General features: G+C 46.3%; 1 protein-coding gene and 1 pseudogene across 1 annotated transcript in view; one reads left to right on the top strand and one right to left on the bottom strand.

Annotated features, from left to right (window-relative positions):
• LOC100615530 (serine/threonine-protein phosphatase 6 regulatory subunit 2-like) overlaps positions 1-19,339 on the bottom strand; it is a 31,654-nt pseudogene extending 12,315 nt beyond the window's left edge.
• A 2,208-nt stretch (positions 19,340-21,547) lies between these two features.
• LOC107966637 (inversin-A) overlaps positions 21,548-24,065 on the top strand; it is a 48,296-nt gene continuing 45,778 nt past the window's right edge. The window contains 4 exon segments of the mRNA XM_063803418.1: positions 21,548-21,732; positions 21,810-21,889; positions 23,043-23,231; positions 23,480-23,690. Of these exon segments, the coding sequence (XP_063659488.1) occupies positions 21,548-21,732; positions 21,810-21,889; positions 23,043-23,231; positions 23,480-23,690 (665 nt within the window).

The raw sequence follows: 24,065 nt of genomic DNA, 5'->3' as shown, positions 1-24,065 counted from the left end.
GGGATGAAAATTTTATATTATATTTTCAGTGCCATTTTTCTCTAGGGCTTTTGATCTGAATAAAATGCTTTAGATTTATCTTTCCAAAGCATCTTATTAACTCCATCTTCCTTAATATGGGCCCTTCGGTCAAGGCTTACTATGAAAAATACAAGTATTTATCAATTATCAAATATAATCACCGTGGAGAAATTTTCCTATTCCGTACATCTAAATTCAGAACCTTTTTGAAAACCAAGAGTGCATTTCGTAAAAAGAAATATGCAAAGAAAATAATGAAATTTTTTTTTTAGTAGTTTAGCAATGCCTATTGGACTTACATTGGTGATGATTTGATGGAGTGAATTTACCAGCACATAGTGAAATGTAGAATGTGAATTCTGCACCAGGCAGATCTACAGAAAAAGAAAAAAAAGCAGATTATTTCTATGAGAAAAATACTCAGTAATACAAATGAAGTCAAAAAGAACAGCAAACAGAAAGTTTTTAAAAAAACACTAAGTTTTTAAGGTCTTGAAATGAACATCAATACGTAATAGTGAGAAATGCCGATAGAGGTGAACCTGTTATCCCTCTAGTCTTTCCGTTTATAAAGGATAACGGCATCAGTAAACATAGTTAGATAAAAACCAGTGCCCTCACCTTAAACTTGGTTGTTGTGAGGGCTCACACGAAGGCAAGAAACAAGGCAGTCAATCATAAGATCCACATCTGCAGGCTGACTGCCCCTTGAGAATGGCTTACTTGGATTAAAAAGCAGGTTCTATAAAAACCCCAACAGAAAACAAAAGCCTTTAAATACCCATGCAGTATTTCTTTACTAATATGTAATAACATCAACACATTATCCACATAGATGGCAGTAAAATTCAGTTGCCAGAAGCAGCACAAAGCACCAATACTGTGGTTCATCAGTCTGATACAATTCTTCCTGTACCATATATAGGTTCCTTTCAGCCCCTGATTGCCACATTATTTTAAACCCAAGTCTGTATATTTATGCTCATTTAAGAAAACAGTGTTTTCTTCATATTCTCAGTCCATTTAGACTGATGAACGCAGTAACAACAAAAGCAAGTCCTATGAACTTATCAAAGAAGAATCAGAACTTTAATGTTAGCAATTCTCTTTGACATAATACTTATGCTAGAAAATTAATTTAATTTTCTTAAACTTTGTAGTAGAGAAAGAATAAGCATGTTACCTTAAGATCAACCACCACGGACTGAACAAGTAGGAAAATGACAGCATTATCTTCCCAATTGATGTAAGTACTTGCTTTACACAGTTTGGCACAGGCAATTGCAGAACTTTCTGTCAGCTGCCTACTTCCTCCGTGGCCAGCAAGAACTTTTCATAGACTGTCCAGAAACAACTTCTACAGAATTCAAATATAGCGATAAGATAATATATGAAGTTTCTTCTATTCCAGATTTACCTAATATGATAGCAAATTAACAACCTCTAAAACTCATACTATATAGAGTGCATAATTTATATTTCTGGTTTCCAATTTCATAATTTAAGTAGTGGTCATCATTTAAATGTTTCTCAAATTAAAAAAAACTTTTTTTTTCTATTTTCTTTATTGAATTTTTAAGGGTATATCAAAAACAGTCCTTCCCAAACAAGGGAGCTGTTTTCTGAACTTTTTTTTTTTTTTCTAAGATGGAGTCTTCCTCTGTCACCCAGGCTGGAGTGCAGAGGCACCATCTCAGCTCTTTGCAACCTCTGCCTCCTGGGGTCAAGCGATTCTCCCGCCTCAGCCTCCAGAGTAGCTGGGATCACAGGCGCCTGCCACCAGGCCTGGCTAATTTTTATATTTTTAGTAGAGACAGGGTTTCGCCATGTTAGCCAGCCTGGTCTTGAACCCCTGGGCTCAAGTGATCCTTCTGCCTCACCCTCCCAAAGTGCTGGGATTACAGGCATGAGCCACCATGCCTAGGCTTCAACTTTGAATTCAGCTGATCATATCTTCTTTTTGATATTTAAAATCTAAATATTATACTCTCTTGGCTCTGGTCTATGATAAACTGTTCCATCCTTTTCTAACACTCCAGGCTATATTCAAACTTCAGCCTTCTAAATAAGAATATATTCAAGGCTGTTCTATCGCTCTAAATTTGTTTCTCAAAAAAAAATTACATATTCTTGTGAATGTCAACCCCTCTTTACAGTTCATTAATAAATTTCTTCCCCTGGCTTTTCTCCTAAATGAATATCTCACATCTCCACCTACATGTATGCTCAAATGTAACATGTCAATACCTAAACTCACCCAACATCAGCACAATATATTCTTCTCAAGTGTACATGGAACATTCTCCAAAACAGACCATATATTAGGCTACAAAGTAAGTCTTAATACATTTAAAGAAATTGAGATCTTACAAAGTATGTTTTCTGATCATAATGGAAATGAAAAACCAACAGCAGATGAAAAACTAACAAATTCACAAATATGGGAAAATTTGTGAATCATAACCAATAGACCAAAGGAAAAAATCATGAAGGAAATTAGAAACCATCTTGAGACAAATAAAAATGAAAACACAATACACTAAAACTTACAGGATGCAGTGAATGCAGGGCTAAAAGAAAAAATTAAAGCTGTGAACTTTTACATTAAAAAAACAAGAAAATTCTCAACTCAATAACCTAACCATACACCTCAAGGAACCAGAAAAAGAGTAAACTACACCAAAGCTAGCAGAAAGAAGAAAATAGTAAAGATTAGAGTGAGAACAAACAGAGAACAGAAAAACATGGAGACAAATTAAAAAACCAGAAGCTGATTCTTTGAAAAAGTTGAGAAAACTCTAGCTAGTTCGATTAACCAAAAAATAAATAAAGAGAGACAGAGAGAAAGAACACCAAATTACTAAATATAGGAAAGTGGTGACACAGCCAGGCGCAGTGGCTCATGCCTGTAATCCCAGCACTTTGGGAAGCTGAGGCAGGTGAATTTCTTGAGGTCAGGAGTTTAAGACCAGCCTGACCAATGTGGTAAAGCCCCTGTCTCTACCAAGAAGACAAAAATTACACAGGCATGGTGGTGCACACCTGTAGTCTCAGCTACTAGGGAGGCTGAGGCAGGAGTATTGCTTGAACCCAGGAGGTGGAGGGTGCAGTAAGCCAAGATCATGTCACTGCACTCCAGCCTGGATGAAAGAACAAGACTCCATTAAAAAAAAAAAACTGGTGACACTACTTATTTACAAAACTAAAAAGGATGATGAGATGATACCATGTAAAACTGTATGCCAACAATTTGAATAATCTGGACAAAATGGACAAATCCCTACAAACACACAATCTACCAAAACTAACTCATAAGGAAATAGAAAATCTAAATAGAACTATAACTAGTAAAGGGATCAAATCAGTAATCAAAAAGCTCCCAAAGGAAAGGTCAGGACCAGATAGCTTTCACGGGTTGATTCTACCCAAAATTTAAAGAAGAAAGTTTCTCAAACACTTCCAAAAAATTAAAGAGAAGGGAACACTTCTCCCCCTTAGTTCTATGAGTCCAACATTACTCTGATACCAAAGCCAGACAAAAATACTACAAGAAAACTACAGGCCAATATACCTTAGGAATAATGATGAAAAACTCAACAAAATCAGCAGCCTATTAAAAGGATGACACACCATGACCAAGTGAAACTTACTCCAGGAGCACAAGATGCTTCAACAACAACAAAAAATCAATGTAATACACCACATTAATAGAATGAAGAAGAAACTCCACATGATCATCTGAATCGATACAGAAAAACCACTTGACAAATTTCAACACATTTCATGATTAAAAAAAAAAACCTCAAGCTAGGAATAGAAGGAAATTTCCTCAACATAATAAAAGCCATATATTAAAAACCAATAGCTAACAACATACTCAATAGTGAAAGACTGAAAGTTCTCCCCCTAATATCAGGAACAGGATGAGGATACCCACTTTTTCTACTTCTATTCGGCATAATACTAGAAATTCTAGACAGGGCAATTAGGCAAGAAAAAGATGGAAAAGTCATCCAAGTTGGACAGAAAGAAGCAAAATTATGTCTATTCACAGATGATATATATGTAGAAATCCCTAAAGATGACACATACACACCAAAAACAAACTGTTAGAGCTAATAAATTCAAAGTCATAGAATACAAAGTCAGCACACAAAAATCAGGTGGATTTCTATACATTCACAATGAAAAATACAAAAAGGAAATTAAGAAAACATTTCCACTTATGATAGCATCAAAAAGAAAATATTTAGGAATTAATCAATGAGGTGAAAAACTTATACAATAAAAAACTACAAACATTGCTGAAAGAAATTAAACATAAATAAATGGAAAGATATCCCATGTTCCTAGATTGTTAAAGTAACAATATTACCCAAAGCAATATACAGATTCAATGCAACCCCTATCAAAATCCCAATGGTCTTTTTTGCAAAAAGAAAGAGAAAAACCCATCGTAAAATTCATATGAATCTCAAAGAACCACATAATAGTCAGAAGTATCTTGAGAAAGAATAAAGTTGGGGAACTCACACTTTCTTATTTGAAAACTTACTACAAAGCTACAGTAATCAAAACAATGTGGTACTAGCATAAGCACAGTCATATAGACCAATGGAATAGAGAGCCTAGAAAGAAACCTCACACATATGACCAAACAATTTTTGAAAAAAGTAGTAAGACCATTCAATGGAGAAAGAACAGTCTTTTCATCAAATGATGCTAGGAAAACTGATTATCCAGATGCAAAAGAATGAAGATGGACCCTTCCCTTACATCATATACAAAAACTAAATCAAAATAGATCAAAGACCAAAACTTAACAGTAAAGCTATAAAACTCCTAGGAGAAAACATAGGAAAGAAATGTTTCCAACATTGGATTTGGCAAAGATTTCTGGTATATGATGCCAAAAGAGCACAGACAACAAAAGAAAAAACAGATAAATTGGACTTCATCAAAATAAAAACTTGTGTCTATCAAGGACACTATCAAGAAGATGAAACAACAATCCACAGAGTGGGAGAAAATACTTGCAAATAATATATCTCATAAGGGATTAATAACCAGAATATATTAAAAATTCCTGTAACTAAAAAAATAAAATTTAGAGCCTTACACTTTACAGTTTTTTAAAAAAAAAAACTGAAAATAGATGAACCAAGCCATTGCCTGAAGAAATAACAATATAAATAAAATGAAAGCTAAAATTAATGAAACAGAAAAATTTAAATGCTAGGAAACAGCCAGGCGTGGTGGCTCATGCCTGTAATCCCAGCACTTTGGGAGGCTGAGGTGGGTGGATCACAAGGTCAGGAGTTTGAGAACAGCCTGACCAACGTAGTGAAACCCCATCTCTATTAAAAATACAAAAATTAGCTGGGCATGGTGTCCGGCACCTGTAATCCCAGCTACTCAGGATGCTGAGGCAGGAGAATTACTTGAACCTGGGAGGCGGAGGTTGCAGTAAGCTGAGATCACGCCACTCCACTCCAGCCTGGGTGATAGAGCAAGACTCTGTCTCAAAAACAACAACAACAACAACAAAATCAAAGTCTAGGTTTTAAAGACCAATAAAATAGTAAACATGAAAGAGGAAAAAGAGAAATGAGGAAACAGTTACAAACATGGATACTGAAGATAATTATATGAGAATATAGAAATATAATACAACTTTTATATAATTGTACAAGTAAAATATATAAATATTATATACAACTCTGCACTGATAAAATTGAAAAATATATTTTCTGGCAAAGAACAAACCATCAAAAGTGACTTAAAAAAAGAAATTCTTCAAAAAATTAAAAATAGAATAAAGATATGATCCAGCAATTCCACTTCTGGATATATATTCAGAATAATTACAAGCAGAGCTTTGAAGTTATTTGTACTCCCATGTTCACAGTAGCATTATTTATAATAGCCAAAAGGTGGAAACCGAAAAATCCATTGGCAGATAAATTTAGATAAATAGAATGTTGGTATATACATACAATGGAATATCATTCAGCCTTAAAGAGGAAGAGAATCTGACATGCTACAACATGGATGAATACTATTTCAGCCATAAAGAAATAATGAAATCCTGTCTTTCAAGGCAACGTGAATGGAACTGGAGGACATTATGCTAAGTAAAATAAGCCCATGTCAAAAAGGCAAATACTGTATGATTCCACTTATGTGAGGTATTCAAATTCAGACAGACAGAAAGTAGAAGGATGGTTGCAGGAGTTGCGGGTAGGGAAGAATGGAGAGCTGTTGAATAGATACAGAATTTGTTTTGCACAATGAAAAGGTTTTGGAGATTGGTTGCACAACAATGTGAAAGATGGTGCTACTAAACTGTACACTGAAAAATGGTTAAGATGGTAAATTTTATGTTATGTGTATTCTACCACATAAAAAATTTTAAAAAGAGACAGAAAAACTACATAGATCCATAAGGCAGCTCAAATAAAAGGTGAATAATGAGTTATTTTAAATAGACAACAGATAGATAGGCTAGTTCTAGAAATAGCATAAGAAACCAGTAGTAGTACTTGACTTAGGAAGAAAAGTATAAACTGAAGGTCAAGAGGGAATAGGAAGCTTACTTTTCCACTGAATTCCCTTCCTGAGGTATAGTGAAAATTTCCATTATGTCAATTTTTTTTCTTTAAAACTAATGATAAGTGGTAAAGTGGAAGATGGCCAAATAGGAACAGCTCCAGTCTACAGCTCCCAGCATGAGCAACGCAGAAGATGGGTGATTTCTGCATTTCCAACTGAGGGATTGGGTTCATCTCACTGGGGCTTGTTGGACAGTGGGTGCAGGACAGTGGGTGCAGCGCACTGAGCATGAGCTGAAGCAGGGCAAGGCATCACCTCATCCCGGAAGTGCAAGGGGTCAGGGAATTCCCTTTCACAGCCAAGCAAAGCTGTGACAGAAGGCACCTTGAAAATTGGGTCACTCCCACCCTAATACTGCGCTTTTCCAATGGTCTTAGCAAATGGTACAATTATATCCCGTGCCTGGCTTGGAAGGTCCCATGCCCATGGAGCCTTACTCATTGCTAGCATGGCAGTCTGAGATCGAACTGCAAGGTGGCAGCGAGGCTGGAGGAGGGGTGCCCACATTTGCTGAGGCTTGAGTAGGTAAACAAAGTGGCCGGGAAGCTCGAGCTGGGTGGAGCCCACCACAGCTCAAGGAGGGCTACCTGCCTCTGTAGACTCCACCTCTGGGGGCAGGACCTAGCTGAACAAAAGGCAGAAGAAACCTCTGCAGACTTAAATGTCCCTGTCTGACAGATTTGAAGAGAGTAGTGGTTCTCCCAGCACAGAGTTTGAGATCTGAGAATGGACAGACTGTCTCCTCAAGTGGGTCCCTGAACCCCGAGTAGCCTAACTGGGAGGCACCCCTGAGTAGGGGCAGACTGACACCTCACATGGCCGGGTACCCCTCAGAGATGAAACTTCCAGAGGAACGATCGGGCAGCAACATTTGCTGTTCAGCAATATTCGCTGTTCTGCAGCCTCTGCTTCTGAAACCCAGGCAAACAGGGTCTGGAGTGGACCTCCAGCAAACTCCAACAGACCTGCAGCTGAGGGTCCTGACTGTTAGAAGGAAAACTGACAAACAGAGAGGACATCCACACCAAAACCCCGTCTGTACATCACCATGATCAAAGACCGAAGTCAGATAAAACCACAAAGATGGGGAGAAACCAGAGCAGAAAAGCTGAAAATTCTGAAAATCCGAGTGCCTCTTCTCCTGCAAAGGAACACAGCTCCTCACCAGCAACAGAACAAAGCTGGACGGAGAATGACTTTGATGAGTTGAGAGAAGAAGGCTTCAGACGATCAGTAATAACAAACTTCTCCGAGCTAAAGGAGGATGTTCGAACCCATCACAAAGAAGCTAAAAACCTCGATAAAAGATTAGACGAATTTCTAACTGAATAACCAGTGTAGAGAAGTCCTTAAGTGATCTGATGGAGCTGAAAACCATGGCACAAGAACTATGTGACACATGCACAAGCTTTGGTAGCTGATTTGATCAAGTGGAAGAAAGGGTATCAGTGATTGAAGACCAAATGAATGAAATGAAGTGAGAAGAGAAGCTTAGAGAAAAAAGAGTAAAGAGAAATGAACAAAGCCTCCAAGAAATATGGGACTATGTGAAAAGACCAAATCTATGTCTGATTGGTGTACCTGAAAGTGATGGGGAGAATGGAACCAAGTTGGAAAACACTCTGCAGGATACTATCCAGGAGAACTTCCCCAACTTAGTGAGGCAAGTTAACATTCAAATTGAGGAAATACAGAGAATGCCACAAAGATGCTCCTCAAGAAGAGCAACTCCAAGACATGTAATTGTCAGATTCACCAAAGCTGAAATGAAGGAAAAAAATGTTAAGGGCAGCTAGAGAGAAAGGTCGGGTTACCCACAAAGGGAAGCCCATCAGACTAACAGCAGATCTCTCGGCAGAAACTCTACAAGCCAGAAGAGAGTGGGGGCCAATATTCAACATTCTTAAAGAAAAGAATTTGCAACCCAGAATTTCATATCCAGCCAAACTAAGCTCCATAAGTGAAGGAGAAATAAAATACGTTACAGACAAACAAATGCTGAGATTTTGTCACCACCAGACCTGCCCTACAAGAGTTCCTGAAGGAAGCACTAAATATGGAAAGGAACAACCACTGGTACCAGCCACTGCAAAAACATCCCAAATTGTAAAGACCATCGAGGCTAGGAAGAAACTGCATCAACTAACGAGCAAAATAAGCAGCTAACATCAAAATGACAGGATCAAATTCTCACATAACAATATTAACCTTAAATGTAAATGGGCTAAATGCTCCAATTAAAAGACACAGACTGGCAAATTGGATAAAGAGTCAAGACCCATCAGTGTGCTGTATTCAGGAGACCCATCTCATGTGCAGAGACACACATGGGTTCAAAATAAAGGGATGGAGAAAGATCTACCAAGCAAATGGAAAACAAAAAAATGCAGGGGTTGCAATCCTAGTCTCTGATAAAACAGACTTTAAACCAACAAAGGTCAGAAGAGACAAAGAAGGCCATTACATAATGGTAAAGGGATCAATTCAACAAGAAGAGCTAACTATCCTAAATATATATGCACCCAATACAGGAGCACCCAGATTCATAAAGCAAGTCCTTAGAGACCTACAAAGAGACTCAGACTCCCACATAATAATAACGGGAGACTTTAACACCCCACTGTCAATATTAGACAGATCCACGAGACAGAAAGTTAACAAGGATATCCAGGAATTGAACTCAGCTCTGCACCAAGTGGACCTAATAGACGTCTACAGAACTCTCCACCCCAAATCAACAGAATATACATTTTTTTCAGCACCACACCACACCTATTCCAAAATTGACCACATAGTTGGAAGTAAAGCACTCCTCAGCAAATGTAAAAGAACAGAAATTATAACAAACTATCTCTCAGACCACAGTGCAATCAAACTAGAACTCAGGATTAAGAAACTCACTCAAAACCACTCAACTACATGGAAACTGAACAACCTGCTCCTGAATGACTACTGGGTACGTAAGGAAATGAACACAGAAATAAAGATGTTCTTTGAAACCAATGAGAACAAAGACACAACATACCAGAATCTGTGGGACACATTTAAAGCAGTGTGTAGAGGGAAATTTATAGCACTAAATGCCCACAACAGAAAGCAGGAAAGATCTAAAACTGACACCCTAACAACACAATTAAAAGAACTAGAGAAGCAAGAGCAAACACATTCAAAAGCTAGCAGAAGGCAAGAAATAACTAAGATCAGAGCAGAACTGAAGGAGACAGAGACACAAAAAACCCTTCAAAAAATCAATGAATCCAGGAGATGGTTTTGGAAAAGATCAACAAAATTGATAGACCACTAGCAAGACTAATAAAATAGAGAGAAGAATCAAATAGATGCAATAAAAAATGATAAAGGGGATATCACCACTGATCCCACAGAAATACAAACTACCATCAGAGAATAGTATAAACACCTCCATGCAAATAAACTAGAAAATCTCGAAGAAATGGATAAATTCCTGGACACATAACACCCTGCCAAGACAAAACCAGGAAGAAGTTGAATCCCTGAATAGACCATAATAGGTTCTGAAATTGAGGCAATAATTAATAGCCTACCAACCAAAAAGAGTCCAGGACCAGATGGATTCACAGCCGAATTCTACCAGAGGTACAAAGAGGAGCTGGTACCATTCCTTCTGAAACTGTTCCAATAAATAGAAAAAGAGGGAATCCTCTCTAATTCATTTTATGAGGCCAACATCATCCTGATACCAAAGCCTGGCACAGACACAACAAAAAGAGAATTTTAGACCAATATTCCTGATGAACATCAATGCAAAAATCCTCAATAAAATCCTGGCAAACCAAATCCAGCAGCATATCAAAAAGCTTATCCACCACAATCAAGTTGGCTTCATCCCTGGGATGCAAGGCTGGTTCAACATACACAAATCAATAAATGTAATCCAGCATATAAACAGAACAAACGACAAAAACCACATGATTATCTCAATAGATGCAGAAAAGGCCTTTGACAAAATTCAACAACGCTTCATGCTAAAAACTCTCAATAAACTAAGTATTGATGGGATGTATCTCAAAATAATAAGAGCTATTTACGACAAACCCACAACTAATATCATACTGAATGGGCAAAAACTGGAAGCATTCCCTTTGAAAACTGCACAAGACAGGGATGCCCTCTCTCACCACTCCTATTCAACATAGTGTTGGAAGTTCTGGCCAGGGCAATCAGGCAAGAGAAAGAAATAAATGATATTCAACTAGGGAAAGAGGAAGTCAAATTGTCCCTGTTTGCAGATGACATGATTGTATATTTAGAAAATCCCATCATCTCAGTCCAAAATCTCCTTAAGCTGATAAGCAACTTCAGCAAAATCTCAGGATACAACATCAATGTGCAAAAATCACAAGCATTCCTATACACCAATAACAGACAAACAGAGAGCCAAATCTTGAGTGAACTCCCATTCACAATTGCTTCAAAGAAAATAAAATACCTAGGAATCCAACTTACAAGGGATGTGAAGGACCTCTTCAAGGAGAACTACAAACCACTGCTCAATGAAATAAAAGAGGATACAAACAAATGGAAGAACATTCCATGCTCATGGATAGGAAGAATCAATATTGTGAAAATGGCCATACTGCCCAAGGTAATTTATAGATTCAATGCTATCCCCATCAAGCTACCAATGAGTTTCTTCACAGAATTGGAAAAAACTACTTTAAAGATCATATAGAACCACAAAAGAGCCCGCATTGCCAAGACTATCCTAAGCCAAAAGAACAAAGCTGGAGGCATCACACTACCTGACTTCAAATTATACTACAACTCTGCAGTAACCAAAACAGCATGGTACTGGTACCAAAACAGAGATACAGACCAATGGAACAGAATAGAGTCCTAGGAAATAATACCACACATCTACAACCATCTGATCTTTGACAAACCTGACAAAAACAAGAAATGAGGAAAGGATTCCCTATTTAATAAATGGTGCTGGGAAACCTACCTAGCCATATGTAGAAAGCTGATACTGGATCCCTTCCTTACACCTTATATAAAAATTAATTCAAGATGGATTAAAGACTTAAATGTTAGACCTAAAACCGTAAAAACCCTAGAAGAAAACCTGGGCAATACCATTCAGGACATAGGCATGGGCAAGGACTTCATGTCTAAATCACCAAAAGCAATGGCAACAAAAGCCAAAACTGACAAATGGGATCTAACTAAACTAAAGAGCTTCTGCACAGCAAAAGAAACTACCATCAGAGTGAACAGGCAACCTACAGGGTGGGAGAGAATTTTTACAATCTACCCATCTGACAAAGGGCTAATATCCAGAATTTACAAAGAACTTAAACAAATTTACAAGAAAAAATCAAACAACGCCATCAAAAAGTGGGCAAAGGATATAAACAGACACATTTATGCAGGCAAAAGACACATGAAAAAATGCTTATCATCACTGGCCATCAGAGAAATGCTAATCAAAACCACAAGGAGATTAAATATGAATTATTAGCTTTAAGGTATAATTAACATATAATGAGCATCAGCAATTTGAAGTGTACAACTTAACGAACTTTCAGAATAGTCACGTAACCACAACCATGATCATGACATAGAACATTTCAAACATCACCACAATCAGTCACCTACTGTTCCTTTGCAATAAATTTCCTCCCTTAACTCCTACTCCTGGCATCCACTGATCTGCTTTCTGTCCTGAATTTTGTCTTTTCTAGAAATTTTAAAAGAAATCACATAGTATGTCATCTCTCTTTCACTTAGCATAATATTTTTGAGATTCACGAATATTGCCGAGTCAGTAGTTAGTTCCTTTTTATTGCTGAATAGTATTCCATTCTTTCAAGGTATCACTGTTGGTTTATTCATTCACAAGTTAATGGACATTTGGGGCTGTTTACAAATTTAGGTTATTATAAATAATATGTATACTTGAGTATGCATCCTTGAGTGAAGGTATATGCCTTTGTGTGATTTTTTATTTTCATATTATAGGTACACAACATAATTTTCATTTTCTTCATGATTGTAATTTGCCTTCAAGATCTGTATATATCGATTAATATTCACAGATATAAATGTTAAAATCTATACACACATATTCTTGTTCCTAATCTTATGTTATCATTCTAGGCTTGGAAATTTATAACATATTTTTAATGCTAGTATCTACTGTTTGATTCCTTTCTGAATGACTTTTTTTCAGGTTTATTGAGGTATGATTGAAAAATAAAAATTGTATATATTTAAGGTGTACAAAACATGATGTTCTGATAAACTTATACATTCTAAAATGAGTACCACAATCAAGGTAATTAACATATCCATTACGTCATACAGTTTACCTCTGAAAGAGAAGGTAAGAATACTTGAGATAAGATACTTTCTTACCTTATTAGTGGGGCAAAAAATTTTAAAGATTGCAAAACAGCTAATCCTGATAAAAATGCAGGAAAATAGGCATTTCAGTGGGGATGAAGCTGTGACCTGCTGCAACTACTGGGGAACATAAATCTAGTAATAACTATTACAAATTTTAAATGCAAATGTTCTTGACACAGAAACCCCAGATTTGGGATTCTAGCCTATAGAATTAAGAGCATCAGTTAAGAAGAGTATATGAACAAGATATTTATTAAGACTTAGCTATGGTGTCAAAAAACTGAAAACATCTGAATATCCACCCATTCAGTGAAATGGTCGAGTAAATGAGGCTCATTAGTGTAACAGAATGTTACCTAATATTGAAAGGAATGTGTTAGATCTCTATCAACTCTTTTGAGGAACAGCTAAAATATTTTCTTAAATAAAGCAAGATGCAAAGTAATGTGCATAAAATAATTTCATTTTAAAATACAACCACCACCATCCTATGTATGTATGTGTATTTTGCATTTGAATGTACGAGTAAGTAAATGTGAGTGGAAGGATACACACCAGCCAATAGCACTAATTAGCTCAGAGGGATTGTGAGTAGAAAAGGGTGAGAATACTATTTTATTTTATTATTTTATTTTTTGTTTTTTGAGATGGACTCTCGCTCTGTCGCCCAGGCTGGAGTGCAGTGGCATGATCTCAACTCACTGCAACCTCTACCTCCCAGGTTCAAGCAATTCTCCCTGCCTTAGCCTCCTGAGTAGCTGGGATCACAGGCGCCTGCCACTACATCCAGTTAATTTTTTTTTGTAATACACTTTTAAAAATACATTTTTTTAGCCAGGCGCGGTGGCTCACACTTGTAATCCCAGCACTTTCAGAGGCTGAGGCAGGTGGATTACCTGAGGGTGGGAGTTTGAGACCAGCTTGACCAACATGGAGAAATCCCATCTCTACTATAAATACAAAATTAGCCGGGCATGGTGGCACATGCCTGTAATCCCAGCTACTTGGGAGGTTGAGGCAGGAGAATTGCTTGAACCCGGGAGGCAGTGGTTGCAGTCAGCCAAGATCGTGCCATTGAACTCCAACCTGGGCAACAAGAGCGAAACTCCATCTCAAAAAAAAAAATTAAATCCAGAAAGATTTAAAGATCTAAACTTTAAAATCTAGAAAATATCAGAGAAAAATTAAAAAGTACGCTTCAAAAATCTTGGCACATGCCAGACAAAAAGGTCACATGCTGAATGATTCCATGTATATCAAATGTCTAGTTTAGAATAAGTAAATCCATAGAGACAAAAAACTAGAATAGTGGTTGCCAAGGGCCATGAGGGGAGAGGGACAGGGAGTGATTACTGATGGTTTCTTTTTGGGAAGATGAAAATGTTCTGCACTGAAACAGTGGTGATTGATGACTGTACAACTTTGTTAATCCAGGGCCTGTGCCAGGGAAGGGCCAATGCAAGGGCAGGGCAGGGACAGGGTGTCAGAGGGCCAAGATAGGGCCAGGGTGGGGCCAGGGCAGGGCGGGGCCGGGACAGGCCAGGTAATGGTAGGGCAGGTCCAGGGCAGGGGCAGGGCAGGGCCAGGTCGAATGCTAAGGCCATGCCCAGAGCAGGGCCAAGGCAGAGGCAGGGCCACAACATGTCAGGGCCAGGGTAGCACAGGGCCGAGGAAAGGCCAGGGCAGGTAGGAGCCAGGGCAGGGCCAGGGCCAAGGCAGTGGCAGGGCCAGGACAGGGCCAGAAGCAGGGCAGGGCCACAGCTAGGTCAGGACCAGGGCCAAGTCAGGGTCAGGGCTATCATAGGACCAGTGGCAGGGTAAGGGCCACGACAGGACCAGGGGCAGGGCCATGGGCATGGCCAAGGCAGGGCTCCAGCCTGGGCAGTGTTGGGCTGGGCAGGGCCAGGGTAGTACAGTGCCCAGTCAGGGCTGGGCCAGGGCAGGACCAGAACCAGGGCAGGGCCAGAGCCAGGGTAGAATCGGGCAGGGTCACAGCCAGGGACATGACAGAACCAAGGCCAGGGCCAGAAGCAGGGCAGAACCAGGGCCAGGGCAGGGACATGGCAGGGCCAGGGCTTAAGACAGGGCCAGGTCAGGGCCAGGGCCATGGCAGGACCAGGGCCAGTGGAGGGCCAGGGCAGGGTGAGGGTAGCACAGGGCCAAGGCAGGGCAGGGTCAGTGTAGAGCAAGGACCAGGCCAGGGTATGGCAGGGCACAGCCAGGGAAGTCTAGGGCCAGAGCCAGGTCCGGGGCATGGACAGGGCAGGGCCAGAAACATGGCAGGACCAGAAAGGGGCCAGGGCAAGGGCAGGCCAGGGAAGGACCAGGGAAAAAGCATGGCCAGGGAGGGGCCAGGGCAAGGGGAGGGCCAGGGCAGAACCAGGGCCAGGGCAGGCCAAATGCAGGGCCAGGGTAGGGTGAGGGTAGGGCCAGGGCGAGGTCAGGGCCAGGGCAGGACTAAGATAGCACAGGGCCAAGGCCAAAGCCAGGGCAGGGGCAGGAGCAGGCCTGCATGAGGGCAGGACCAGGGCCAGGGATATGGCAGGACCAGGGACAGGGCCAGGGCCAGGGCTGTGCCAGGACAGAACAAGAGCAGAGCAGGGCAGTACCACAGCCAGGCCATAGAGAGGGCAGGGCAAATGCCAAGGCAAGGCCAGGGTAGTGCCAGGGCTGAGGCAAGGTCAGGGAAGGTCCAGGGCTGAGTCAGGGCTAGAACGAAGACAGGGGCAAAGGCCGGGGCAGATCTACGGCACAAGCAGGGCAGGCTAGGGCAGGGCAATAGCAAGACCAGGCCATGGCAGGGCCAGCCCAGGATAGAACAGGGCACAGGCAGGGCAGGGCCAGGGACGCGGCTGGGACGGGACAAGGACCAGGGCAAGGGTATGGCCAGGGCAGAGGTAGGGCCAGAGCCAGGGTCTGGGCAGAGACAAGGCAGGTCCATTGTAGGGCCAGAGTTCAGACCAGGGACAGGGCAGGGCCGGGGCAGGGCCAGGCCAGGACCAGGAAAGGGCAATGTCATGACCAGGGCCATGGCAGGACCAGCAACAGGACTAGGGCGAGGACAGGGACAGGGACAGGGTAAGGGCTAGGGCCAGAATAGCATGCCAGGGTAGGGCCAGGGCAAATCAGGGCCAGGACAGGGTCAGGCCCAGGGCTAGGCCAGGTATGGCCTTAAGCAGCGAAGGCCAGGGCCAAGGTCCATGCCAGGGCCAGGGCAGAGCCAAGACAGTGGCAGCTCCAGGGCAGGGCCAGGGTTAGGACCATGGACATGTCCAAGGCCAGTGCCAGGGAAAGGGCAAGGGTAGGGGGCAGGGTCAGGGTCATCTAAAAACCAGAGACAAAGCTAGGCCCAGAGCAGGGCCAGGACAGGTACCTGGCAGGGCCAGGGTCTGGGACAGGGCCATGGCAGGGCCAGGGCCACAGCCAGGTCTGTGCTATAGCCAGGTACAAGACAGGGCTCAGGCAAGGCTAGGGTGAAGGCCAAGGTAGGGCCAGGGCAGGGTCAAAGCCAGGCTAGGGCCAAGGCAGGGCCAGGGCAGGCAGGACAGGTCCAGGAAAGCATAGGGCCAAGGCAGGGCCAGGCCAGTGCCAAGACCAGGGCAGAGACAGGGCCATGGCCATGGCCTGGGCAGGACCAGGTTCAGGGCAGGAGCAAAAGAAGGGCAAGGACAGTTCAGGTTCTTGGCACAGCTGGGGTCCAGGACAGGGTCAGGGTAGGGCCAAGGCAGGGTCTGGGCCATGGTAAGACCAGCAACAGGGCTGGGGCTAGGATAGTGACAGGGCCAGAGTCAGGGCAAGGACCAGAGCAGTGCAAGGCCAGGGTAGGGCCAGTATTTCAGGGTCAGGACAGGGTCAGGGCCAGGGCAGAACCAGGGTAAGTTCTCAAGCCAGGAAGGGCCAGGGCCAGGACAGGTCCAGGGTCTGTGTTAGGGCACGAGCAGGGCCAGACCAGGGTAAGGGTCAGGGCCAGGGCCAGGGTAGGGACAGGGCAAGAAACACGGCAGGACCAGGGGCAACACCAAGGCCAGAGCTGAGCCAGGGCTGAGTCAGGGCTGAGTCAGGGCAAGGCATGGTATGGCCAGTGCAGGACAGGACCAGAGCCGGTCCATAGAGAGAGCAGGGCCAATGCCAAGGCAGAGCCAGGCTGGTGCCAAAGCTGATGCAGTGTCAGGGCATGTCCAGGGCGGGGCCAGGGCCAGGGCCAGAACCGAGCCAGGGCACGGCCAAGGCAGGGTAAGGCAGGGCAATGGCATGGCCGGGTCAGTGCCAGGACAAGGCAGAACAGGACAAGGCAATGGTAGGGGCAGAGCAGGGACAGGCCAAAATAGGGTCAAGTCACTTCAGGGCCAGGGCAGGGCCAGGGCCAGGGATATGGCAGGACAAAGACCAGGGCCAGGGTCAGGGCCAGGTCTGGGCTAGGGCCAGGTCCAGAGCAGGCCCTAGCTAAGACTAGGGTGAGAGCCAAGGTAGGGCCAGGGCAGGGTCAAAGCCAGAGTAGGGTGAGGGCAGGGCCAGGGCAGGGTGATGACACAGCCAGAGCACGGCAGGGCAAGGTGGTGGCAAGACCAGGGCAGACTACTGCCAGCTCAGGGCCTGGGAAAGGCCAGGGCCAGGACAGAACCAGGAAAGGGTCTGGGTCAGGGCCAGAAGCAAGGCAGAGCAGGGCCAGGGCCATGGCAGAGTCAGGGCAGGTCCTTGGCAAGATCAGGTTCCAGGCCAGGGCCAGGGCACAGGCAAGGGCAGGACCTGGAAAAGGGCAGAGCCAGGGATATGGCAGGACCAGGGTCAGGGCCAGGAGGCTGGGCCAGGACAGGGCCAGAGCTAGGCCATAGTGAGGGCAGGGCAAAAGCCACGGCAAGGTCAGGGCAGGTCCAGGGAGCGGCCAGCATCAGGCAGGGCCAGGGCACAACCAGGGCAGTGTAAGGCAGGGCAATGGCACCGCTGGGCCATGACAGGGCAAGGTCAGTGCCAGGAGAGGGCAGAACAGGCAGGGCCATGGTGGGGCCAGGTCAGGGACAGGCCAAGGCAGGGCCGGGACAAATCAGGGCCAGGACATGTCCAAGGCCAGGTCAGGGCCAGAACAGGACCAGGACCATGACCATTGGCAGGGCCAGTGCCATGGCAGGGCCAGGATCAGGACAGGGGGCAGGGCCAGAGCCACCAAAGCTGGGTCAGCGCAGATTCAGGGAAGGTCCAGGGCAGAGGTGGAGCCAGGGCCTGAGCCAGGGAAGGGCCAGTGCAAGGGCAGGACCAGAGCAGGGACAGGGTAGCACAGGGCCAAGACAGGGCCAGGGTGGGACCAGAGCAGGGACAGGGCAGCACAGGGCCAAGACAGGGCCAGGGTGGGACCAGAGCAGGGCGGGGCTGAGACAGTCCAGGTAATGGTAGGGCAGGTCCAGGGCAGGGAAGGGCAGTACAGGGCCAGGTCCATAGCACAGGCAGGGCATAGCCAGGCCCATTGTGAATGCATCGGCCCTCCCTACAAGGCTCCTACCACCTGGCCACTGCCGCAACCTGGCCACCGCTGTAGGCCTGCCCCCACCCTGGCCGCAGCCGCCTGCCCTCCTACTGCTCCAGCATGCTGCAGTCTGCATTGCCACCACCAGCCCACAGAGAAGCGAGCTGTGGTGTTGCAGGCTCCAGGTGTCTCCTCCTCCTCCTGGCACAAAGCAGCTGGGAGGGCAAAGCCAGAAAATCCTAGAGGAAGATGCAAGGGGTGGTAGCGTCAGAGCCTCACTTTGTCATGCCAGCCACTGGGTGGCAGGGGCCAGTTTCAGTGAAGGCACTCACACCCACCCTTCAAAGTCCAGACTCTCCTTTTGGCCCAAGCTGGCCAGAAACTGGGGCCTGGGGTGGGTGCTGGAGACACCATAGTGCCTGGCTCCCCACTCCACAGGAACTGCTGGGCCCACTCGGGCTGCACTCCTCGGGGAGCAGGAGCAGCAGAAACTCAGACCCAGCCAACCCTCTGCACCCAGGTGCCACTTCCTGTTCCGGATGCCTCCATGTACAGGGACCTGTCCCCAGTGGTGTCTGCTACTCCATACTGGGGGGTGCCAGGCAGTCTCTGTGGCACAGACCCAGAGTGCATGGGCCCAGGAACCACAGTGGGTGTAGGGGCTCTGCCATGCTCAGGATTTCCACAGAAACACTGCGTCTGCCGCGCTCCAGTATGAGCAAGAGTAGGTTGCCCTCTGGAGTGTGGAGTCCAGGGAGAGGAGAACCGCTCCTTCCTTGGATGCCACCACTGTCGCTGCCAACTCTGCTGACCGTCGCCAGCAGTGCAGCCCCCGACAGTACCCAACTTGCCCCCCTCCATGGCTAGTCCTGCCCTCAATAGTGCCCCCCACCTCCACCCCCACCCCCAACGTCACCAGCAGCGTATACCCGATAGTGCCCTAACCTGTCCTCCTCTATGGGCATTGCAGTCCCAGAGAGCACCCATAACACCCCCCCCCACTATGGACAGTGCAGCCCCATAGAATGCTACCAACCAGTACCCCCAGTGCAGGCAGCGACACCCTAGATAGCGCCCCCAACCCACCCCACACTGTGAAAAGTGCAGCCCTGATGGCCCCTATCCTATCACTGTGGTCATGCTGCAGTCTCTGTCACCACCACCACCAGCCACAGTGAGGCAAGCCACTGGGCCACAGGCTCTAGCCTCCAGCAGCCGGGCACGGAGCAGCTCTTGCTGATGGCTGCCTGCTACCACTCCGACCACGCTGCTGTCTCCATGGCCATCTTCTTTGACTACAAAAGAATAAAACTAGGTATCAATAAGAAGAATAATTTTGGAAACCATACAGTCACATGGAAGTTAAATAATACGCTCCTGAATGAATGACTAGTGGGTCAATGAAGATACTAAGATGGAATTTGAAAAATTTCATGAAACAAATGGTAATGAAGACACAATATACCAAAACTTATAATATGCCAAAAACAGTACAAAGGCAGAGTTTCATAGCTATAAGTGCCTACCATCCAAAGAGAAGAAAAACTTCAAATAAACAATACATCTTAAAGGACTAGTAAAGTAAGAACAAACTAAACCCCAAATAAGAAAAGAAATAATAAAGATCATAGCAGAAATAAAATTGAAGTTAAAAAAATGCACAATATTAAACAAAAAGTTGGTTTTCTGGAAAGCTACACAAAACTGACAAACTTTTAGCCAGGCTGACTAAGAAGAAAGAGAGAAGATTCAAATAAATAAAATCAAAAAATAAAATAGGAGACATTACAACTGATACTTCAGAAATTCAAAGGATCTTAACTGGCTATTATATGCCAATAAATTGGAAAGCCTAGTAGAAATCCTAGACGCATACAACCTACCTAGTTTGAACAGTGAAAACATCCAAGACCAGAACAGATTGGTAACAAGTAATGAGATCGAAACCATCAGAAAAAGTCTCCCAGTAAAGAAAAGCCCAGGAACTGATGGCTTCACTGCTGATGGCTTCACACCACACATTTACAGACCTAGTACCAATCCTACTCAAACTATTTTGAAAAACAGCAGGGAATACTTCCAAACTTATTCTGTGGGGCCATTATTACCCTCATACCAAAATCAGACAAAGACATCAAAGAAGGAAACTACAGGCCAGTATCTCTAATATTGATGCAAACATCCTCAACAAAATACCAGCAAATCAAATTCAGCAATACATTAAAAAGATAATTCATCAGGATCAAGTGGGATGTATCCCTGGGATGCAAGGGTCATTCAGCACTCAATGTGACACATCATATCAACCAAATAAACGACAAAACAGTATGATTATGTCAACTGAAACTGAAAAAGCATTTGATGAAATTCAGCATTCCTTCATGTTATAAATCCTCAAAAAACCAAGTACAGAAGAAACATACTGCAACATAATAAAAACCACATGAGAGAGACTCATAGCTAGAATCATATGGAATGGGGGAAAATGGAAAGCTTTTCCTCTAAGATCTGGCACATGATAAGGATGCCCACTGTCACCACTGTTATGTAACATAGTACTGGAAATCCTAGCTAAAGCAATCAGTGCAGCCCCTGATATGGCCCCCAACCCACCTTGCCCGCTGCCATCAGCAGTGTAGCCCCCTGATAGCGCACCCAGCACACCCAAACTGCCCCCTCTCCCTGCACCGTGGGCATTGCAGCACCCCATAGCGCCCTCAACCCGAACCCCCCCCACCCGCACCCCCGAGCAGTGCAGCCCTGGATAGCACCCTTAACCCACCTCACTGCTGCCGGCAATACAGTCTGGGATAGTGCCCCCAATTAGCAGGCCTAGCGGTTTTCTCTCATCCAATCAGAACATGAAGTCCAGGAACCTGGCTTGCATAACCTCAGTATATAAAGCATGCTAAGGGGGAATTGCGCCATTGCAGGCTGTTGTGCCTCAGCGTTCCCAACCCCTCCGTTCCCACCTTAAAGAAGGCGAAAGCGGTGTCCCCCGCCACACGCTGGGGCTGGAGGCTGGATCCTGTGGCACCAGGGCTTGGCTCTGCATAGTGTGTGGCGGTGATGGAGACAGGCGGCTGGCAGCGGGAGCTGCTCCTTGCCTGGATACAGGAAGGGAAAGAGGAGGCACTTACCACAGGCTGGAGGCTAGAGTCTGTGGGACTGCGGCTGGCCTCGCTGGCTCGCCTCGCTGCTGTGGGTGGCAGCAGCGGACACTGCAGCCGGCCAGAGCGTAGAAAGGCGATTGGGTAGGTGCGCTATCCGGGGCTATACTGCCCGCGGCCGGGGGCCGGTAGGGGTGTTATTCCGGGCGTCACTACTTTAGGTGTGCTATGCCGGGCTGCGCTGCCCGCAGCAGCGGGGGGCGGGTTGGGGGCACTATCCTGGGCTGTATTGCCAGCAGCAGTAGGGCTGGTTGGGGGCCCTATTGGGTGCTACACTGCCCGCCACAGGGGACGGGTTAGGGCCGCTACTGTGGTTACACTGCCGGCGGTGCCGGGGTGGAGGGACTGTTCGGGGTGCTGACTGGTCTGGCTTCATTGCCCATAGTGGGGTGGGGGGTGGTTTGGGGGCTGCACTGCCTGTGGCGGGGGACTTGTTGGGGGCGCTATCTGGGGCTGCAATGCCCCCCGCAGGGGATAGGTTAGGGGCAGTATCAGGTGGTACACTGCAGGTGGGGGGGGGGGGGCGCGGGAAAGGGGGGTACAGGGAGGTGATTGGAGGGGGTGGTTTCAGGTGCTATCGCGGGCCAGACTGCTCATGATAGAGGGGGGCGTTGGGTGCGCTATTGGGGGCTACACTGCTAGCGGCAAGGGGCAGTTTGGGGGCGATACCCCACTGGTGGCGGGTGGGGAGGTGTGGTGGGTTGTGGGCATCATTAGGGGGCTGTACTGTGGTCAGTGGGAGCGAGTTAGGGGAGCTATCAGCTGCTGCACTGCCTGTGGCGGGGGTCAGGTTTGATGCGCTATCGGGACCATATTCTCGGTAGTGGCATACGGGTTAGGGGAGCTGTCGGGGGCTAAGCTGTCCACGGGGGGGGGGGTGCGGGTTGGGTGAGCTATCCAGGGCATCATACCCCGCGGCTGGGGGATGGTTGAGGGTGCTATCCGCTATCTGGGAGGGCACTGCCCATCGTGGGGAGCGGGTTGGGGGCCTTAAGGATCCGTGGCTGCACTATTCACGGCGGGGATCAGGTTGCAGCGCTTTCTGGGGCGTCACTGCCCGCGGCGGGGGGGTTGGTTGGGGGTCCAATCCGTGGCTGCATGGCCCACGGCAGGGGGCAGGTTGGGGGAGTTATCTGGTGCTGCAACGTCTGAGGCGGGGACGGGTTGGGGGCGCTATTGGGTTTCTACACTGCAGCGGCGAGGGGAGGGTGTTAGGGGCGCTATCCCGGGTCCAACAGCGGGCGGCGGGTTAGGGGCGCTATCAGGGGGTGCCCAGCAGGTGGCGGCAGAGGTTTCAGCAACACCAGTGGCCTACAAAGAAGGAGCCTTCCTCCTCTCCCCAGACTCCAGACTCTAGAGGGCGACCTCCTCCTGCTCCTGCTCCTGGAGCGCAGCCAGCGCACAGTGTTTCCGCAGGAATCCTGAGAATGGCAAGGTCCGCATACCCGCGGTGGTTCCCAGGCCCGCCCCCTCTCGCAGCTGCAGCCCCACCTGCCAGCGCGTGCCGCCTCCGAGCGACTTCCGGGAGCCGGGCGGCCACCGCGGTGCAGGCGCGCGCCCAACGGCTTTGCGAGGCTCACTCGGTCTGAGAGGTCGGAGGCTGCGAGTGTCGCTGCTGAAGGCTGTGGTGGACCGGGCTGGATCGCGGATTTTGGATTAGATAATAGATTTGGGATCGCCGATTGGGGGTTGGATGGCGGATTTGGGGTTGGATAGGGGATTTGGGGTTGGATAGGGGATTTGGGGCTGGGTCGGCGGGGGCGGGGGGGGAGGTGAAAAGGTGACAGGGAGCTGCCCCCTCTCAAGAGCAGGTGGTTGGGAGTCTGAGAAGTCACCACCAAGAAGTTGTTCGGCTTCAGAAGCCACAGGGGCCAGACGGTCCTGGGCACCATAGACCACGTCTACACGGGTTCCGGGTACCGAATCCGGTACTCGGAACTGCAGAAGATCCACAAGGCAGCTGTCAAGGGCGACGCCACGGAGGTGGAGCGCTGTCTGGCGCGCAGGAGCGGAGACCTGGACGCCCTGGACAAGCAGCACAGGTAGCGGGGGCTCAGCCCGGGGTGGCAGGGGGTCCCCAGGTCCGGCTTTCCGGCAGCCCCTGGGACGGGGGCCTTGGAGGTCGCCGGGCACCCTCTGAGCGGCGGAGCCAAACGGACCCTCAGCTGTTTTCCATCCCTCATAATTCCCTGGCTGGAGCAGTTGGTGGAGAATTTGAGTGATTTAACTCACAAAGTTAAGCATATAGTGTTGTTAATTTTAACGTACACGTTTAAAACATGGTTTATATACATTATAGGAGGTGCCTAATGAGAGAACTCATTTCCCTCTCAAAAATACCGTGAGTTATTTTCAGTAGGCGAAAAGTTCTCAGATAAAACTGTCCGTTTTACATCCGTATCCCCCTGTGTAGGTAG

This window comes from Pan troglodytes, chromosome 22 (genome assembly GCF_028858775.2).
Source record: "Pan troglodytes isolate AG18354 chromosome 22, NHGRI_mPanTro3-v2.0_pri, whole genome shotgun sequence".
Taxonomy (NCBI): Eukaryota; Metazoa; Chordata; class Mammalia; order Primates; family Hominidae; genus Pan; species Pan troglodytes.
Note: the sequence above shows the minus strand (reverse complement) of the source record. Positions and strands in the feature narration are given on the sequence as shown.